Source organism: Cicer arietinum, unplaced genomic scaffold, assembly GCF_000331145.2.
Source record: "Cicer arietinum cultivar CDC Frontier isolate Library 1 unplaced genomic scaffold, Cicar.CDCFrontier_v2.0 Ca_scaffold_5742_v2.0, whole genome shotgun sequence".
NCBI lineage: Eukaryota > Viridiplantae > Streptophyta > Magnoliopsida > Fabales > Fabaceae > Cicer > Cicer arietinum.
The window spans coordinates 1-6096 of NW_027339389.1; the positions used below are offsets into that span (position 1 = coordinate 1).

The 6096-nt window shown below is 29.4% G+C and overlaps 1 protein-coding gene across 1 annotated transcript; it reads right to left on the reverse strand.

Moving 5' to 3' along the window:
* Window positions 1-3255: 3255 nt before the first annotated feature.
* Window positions 3256-5581, reverse strand: LOC101512410 (small ribosomal subunit protein eS1-like). The gene is made up of 6 exons (XM_004517215.4): window positions 5408-5581; window positions 5201-5306; window positions 4756-4893; window positions 4484-4669; window positions 4021-4221; window positions 3256-3514 (listed from the first exon to the last, which is right to left on the reverse strand). The coding sequence occupies exons 1-6, from the start codon at window positions 5464-5466 to the stop codon at window positions 3419-3421; spliced, it is 786 nt and encodes a 261-aa protein (XP_004517272.1). The 5' UTR covers window positions 5467-5581; the 3' UTR covers window positions 3256-3418.
* Between the last annotated feature and the right edge of the window lie 515 nt (window positions 5582-6096).

Consider the following 6096-nt stretch of genomic DNA (forward strand, 5'->3'; position numbering starts at 1 on the left):
TGTGTTTGCTCGTATACGACCAATTTAAGTTTTAGAGCGTTTATAATTTTCTCAATAAGTATCTGACAATCTATTTAGAGGTTACTTATCTATCTATCTAACTTATTTAGTTGAACTATTTGGTTGTTCGCTAGTCGAGTGTCACCATAGTATCCCTTGATTGTTGTTACCATCCACCATATTTGCTCGTATACAACTAATTTATATTTTAGAACGCTTATAATATTTTCAATAAGTAACTGACATTCTACTTAAAGATTACTATTTTATCTATCTAACTTATTTAGTTGAACTATTTGCTCGTTCACTAGTCGAATGCCACCATGAAGACCTTTCATTCATATACTTCTTGCTATGAGTTATATTCAAGTGATAAAAAAATAAATTAGCACATATTGTTGTGTAACCGAGTAAGTTGAAGTATGTAATTTATTACTATATCATATCATGATGTGTAACCTAAAACTAGTTTTATCTTGATAATTATTTTTGCAAATTTACAAGAAATGAATCGTAGATGCAGTGTCCATATGTAATTTTCTTAGTGTAAGAGATCTTGAAAATTTATCTTACTTCAATTCACTAAGTTAATGAGTTTTGACCTCCACAAACTTGTTTAAAATTATATAAAATAGAAAACATTAGGTGCAATTTTTGAGATAAGAACCCTACAAAAAGTACCTATATATATATATAAATTTTATTTTATTTTATTAAATAAAAAAATAAATTTTAATTATAAAATAAACAAATAACTAAAAAAAATGGATAACCAATAGTCACCAAAAGAGATATACGAGCACAACCAACATTATATCCTAGCAGGGCCAAGATAAAAGTTAGTTAAAATAAAATTGATGAATGGTTAAATATTTTATTTATTGAAGACATGTTATGACAAATTTCTAGACAATAAAATTATTTATATTATAATAATAATAATAATAATAATAATAATAATAATAAAAATAATATTAAATTGTTTTTAAATTTATTTGGTACTTTCAAAAAAATATATTGCAATACATTGAATAAATAAAATATTAGTGTTTCATCTTAACAATATCTTGAAAATGTGTAATATTTGTAAATGAATAATGAGTTTTTTTATACGAAAGTAATGAGCTTTTAGATAAATTATATTACACTGTTTATAAATAAGTCTCCATAAAAAATAAAAATAAAAGTGGGAAGTATGAGTCTTAATACAAGTCTCCTTAAAAAAACAAGAGTTGGTAGTACTAATTTCCATACAGCCGTCTTTAATAATGACCAAAAACACAGATTTCTATAAAGATAAAAATAAATACAAATCTTTTAAAAGAAAATGGAAGAATTCGAAGTACTAGTCTCACATCGGTTGTTTCTAAAATATTAGAAGTTGAGTTATCTATATAAGTACAACAATTCTAGTTACAAAAATACTTGTTTGTGCTTATATTGCACATAGAAATCTATGGCAATATATGAATGCAGTTAAAAAAATGTACTAAAAGTAAATTAAGGGTGGTGTTATATTGTTGATTACTAAAAGTAGCAGCGAATTATTTGCGAATTTTATTGAATTGATTCGCAAAAGTACTGTTTATCCTATGATAGGTTCTGAATAATAGTGCAATATTGCCAATGGTTATGTTAATAATCTTTTAAGCAATTACCGTTGAAAATACTTTTATTGCTAGCTTGCTAGTAGGTTTCTTGATTTTGACTCCCGTGCTTTTAATTGATAAGAAACTTTTGATGTCTTGTACGATGATAAATTATAGTATGTACAAAATACTCTTATAGTATATCATTGAATTTATCATCATATATTTTAAATGATTCATTGAATTCTTACCATGTTTCATCTCAATGTCATAGGTTAACTGGGATGAGTATGAAGTATTGCAGAATTCTTACCATTGAATTCTCACACACCTGCAAACAAATTAACATTCCCTCCAACAAAAAAGCTTAGAGCTACTCAGGGAGAAGGAGGCCCCTTCAGCCCTATGATAGGTTTCCCTTATTCAACAACGGGATCCTTAAACCCAACATTGTTGAATTATGATACTTTTCTTTCTAGCATACAGGGAGCCAGGCATGATCTTTTATCTGTATCAGGTTCTTCCAACTTTGTGAATGATAACCCTATTGCAGAGTTGAGTATGGTGTCAACATAGCTAAAACTTGGCAGTCCTATATCTAAAAGTAGTTATGCAGATAAGTAGTTGTACAAGTAACTCTTGAGCATAGTGAACTGGTTCGTTTTTTGTTTCTTCTGACTTAAAAATAGGTTTTTTAAGCCGTTTATAACTTTTCTAAATCATTTTTAATAGCATGCATCTTCAACAAAACTTAGTATACAGAATTATGTATATAAAATTCAGTGTTAAAAAAATAAGACTAGCAATGCTTGCTCTCAAAGAGAGGGTCTTAATTATTTGTAAATGAAGTATTATTGAACAAGTTATATACTGGTTAGCTTGATACATTGTTTGGTTTAATAGTAGTAGATTTCGCAGCTAAAGTTAATGTATCAGATTTTTACTTTGTTGTCTTTGGTGCAGATACTTAAAGGCGGCTAGGAAGATAGGAAGTTGACTTCATAGTAATATATACAAATACTCTTTCTATTTCAAAATATAACCAATAATGGATCGAAAAAAATTAAGAATTTGGATATTTGATCAAAGAAAGTTGATGTATTTGATCTCAAAATATAAGTTGGAGTATTTTTTTAAGTTATCTTAATTCAGTCTTAATTTTTTTAGATTAATGAAATCTTTTTTGATCTTATTAAGTTATCTTATTTGGAATGTTATGGGGCTATGGACTACAAAATATGTACCAAGTAATTTATTCAATAAAAACCAACCTCATTACAGATAATAAATTCCAAATGGGTTGCGGTGACTAGGAAATTTAAAACAGGCCTAGGGAATAGTTGCAAGAGAAGGGGATTTGTAGGCCTCATATTTGAAATAGAGATATAGTCATGTTTAGTATTTCTTCCAAAGAATCATCAAATTTGATCTGCTTGTTTTCAATCAAATGCAACCACCCCATAACTGAATGTAAAATCAAAGGTAAGAGGGTAAAATATACAATACAATACAAAAAAAAAAAAGAGAGAAAACAGTTTTGATGTGAGATAGGATTATATAAAATTTTCATGGGAATTCGGAATGAAACCACACCAAATTAGTGGATCACCCAGCAGACATGCCCAACTTATAATAAGTCAATATCATTTATAAGCATGCAGAGAGATTTTAGGGGTTCTGAATAAAATTCAGATATAAATTTTAAGTAAAAAAATGTCGTAATAAACCTGGTGCACTCGTCCTACATAGAAACATCGGGATGAGTTTACACTCAATATCACATAATAACAAAGTAAACCTAAAACGAACTAAAAAACATTGCCGTTAAATTAAGCTCCAACAACTTCAGTGGTTTCCTCTGCAATTGTTTCATCAGCAGGTCTATCAACCTTTGTGCCAATGTCATCGGAGTAATCACCATGAACCTACATTAAATAAGGACCAAACAGCAAATATATCAGACCAATTCACAGATCAGATTACAGTCAATTAACCATGCCATGTGACAATTGCATTTTCATATGCTATTAACTTGCAAGGATCAACAAATCATCAGATTTAAATGAGATGGGGAAAAAAGAATATTAAAGGGACCTTTCATATAAGTCGAAGTTGGATTAGTAGTTTAGTACATATTTGGTATTGAATTTGTGAAATAGATCTCACAAATCTATATGTATTTATGAAGAAGATGAATTTAGAGTTTTTGAAAAGTAATTGGTTATAATAAAGAGCGCTAACCATCCCATGTAGTTGGAAAAAGAAAATGAAAAATCAGTCAAGAACAATTCAATTGGTCCATTTAGTTGAGCAAAGAACATCGGTGACTAAAGAACCAATATTTTTGTTCAGGTAACTATGTAATGAAAAAAAGATCATTAGGTATGAAAGTGCAAGAAAAATAAAATGATTTTTGCTTCAAATAAAATACCTCCATCAATTTTCCAAGATCAAACTTAGGAGCTTTAAGGATCTTCACTTTTCGAATGAACACATTCTGCAAAGGGTAAATACTAGATGTAGCCTTCTCAATCTCTTTTCCAATCATTTCAGGAATGAACTTCCGGACCAATTCCTTCAAATCACAAGATGTTGCTTGGTTGATCATGATCTCCCTCATCTTCCTACGGATCTGAACAAATAAAGGTGTATTTTTAATTTAATTACTAATAACCAATATCTTTTATTATTTTCATATCCATTATTAATGCTCCTGAGTACATATCCATTATTTTCTTCTTTTATTATTATAGCACCACTTCATAAAATCAAAGTGCAATCCAGAACATGTGCTTAATACCAAAGTTGAATTTAACACCTAAGGTAGGCGCATCTAGATTCTAGAAAACTAGTGAGATTTGAGAAGAAAAATGTCAATGTATATACGGATATACCTGTCTAATCTGGCTGGATTGTGCATAACAGGTCCTCTTAACCTGGTTAGCTCTTCTCTTGGTAAATCCAATGCAAAACATCCTCAATGTGTAATTATCAGTAGTCTTCACATCCACATGAGCTTCAATTAGTGATTGCCACTTACGCACCAATGACCTCAATTTGTCGGTTGTGAAATTCATCCCCTATAATCAAAGGGAAAAAAATCAAATTAGATAAAAATAACAACTGACAACATTATGATAACAGAATCTTCAGCAACCTATCATACCCAAAAATTTGTTAAAACATTTTTTCCTTGAACGTCTTCAGCTCTCAACCTAATCTTCTTGAATGCGTGTTCCTCATCCCCTTGAAGATCAGCCAATGAAACCTCAAACACTCTATGTTTGAGTCCTTCTGAAGCAATCTATTACAAAACAAATAGAACAACTTTAAGCAACCACATGAAAGACTAAAACATCCTTATTAATATTATATAACCAAAACACAATAAACACTAAACAATTATAAATTTTCAATATCCAAATATATATACTATGAAATGTATCAATATACAATGAAATATATAATGTCTCTAAGCAAAAAAGAAGCATAAATTAGTACAGAACTAAAGTAGACCAAACTCTCCAATAACCTAATAGCCTAACTAAGTTCACAATAAAGCAAAATTCCAAAAAAAAAAAAACAAAGAAGAGAAGAGAAGAGAAGAATACCTTGGTACCCTGAGTACGAGATACGAGGGTTTTGCCAACATTTTTCACCTGGAACAATGAAGGAGCTTTAATGTCGTACCAATCCTTCTTTGAGAAGGGATCAGCTCTGAAAATTCACAAAACCAAACAGAGCAAAACCCAGAATTGAATGAGAATATAAAATGTGAAAAATTAAAGTTTGAAAGTTAATGGAAAAAGGGTACTAACGCTTTCTTCTTGCCTCCCTTCTTGCCCTTCGAGATTCGCTTGTTCTTGCCAACTGCCATTGTTCACTATTTTGCAGATAACACAAACTACAAGTGACGGCTCAGATTACAGCAACAATGGCACGCTATATATTAACCCTAAACCTTTTCAGCCATTTTTGGTTGCCAGTGTTTTTTATTTATTTATGATGTAGGGTTTTTCTGATGCAAATACATGGACTTGGGCCTTTCTGCTTTATACTACTTTTTTGTAAAGGCCCGTCTAGTATCGTAGGAAGCCTCTTTCATAAAAAACAATCGAATCTAAATAAATCGATCTGCTAAAATTTTCAAATTATCTGTTTTTATATACCACTGTTCTGAGTGAAAAAAAGGAAAATATATATACATATATATATATATGTTTTAGACACTTCCAAGGTTGAGGTTATTGGTGCACATAGTGTATGAGTGATGTAAAATTGGAGTACCAATATTACATTTAAGCAATAGATAAAAGAAAAATAATAATAATTCAAATAATTTTTGTTTAGATTAATGACTTATATAGTTAAAATAAATAATTAATTAGTATAAAATAATTGATTAGTTAATATAACTAATTAATTAATTTGACTAATTCAAATATATTTAATAACTAAAATTTTTTAATTAAAAAATAGGAGTACCAATTTAGATTCTTATTAATAT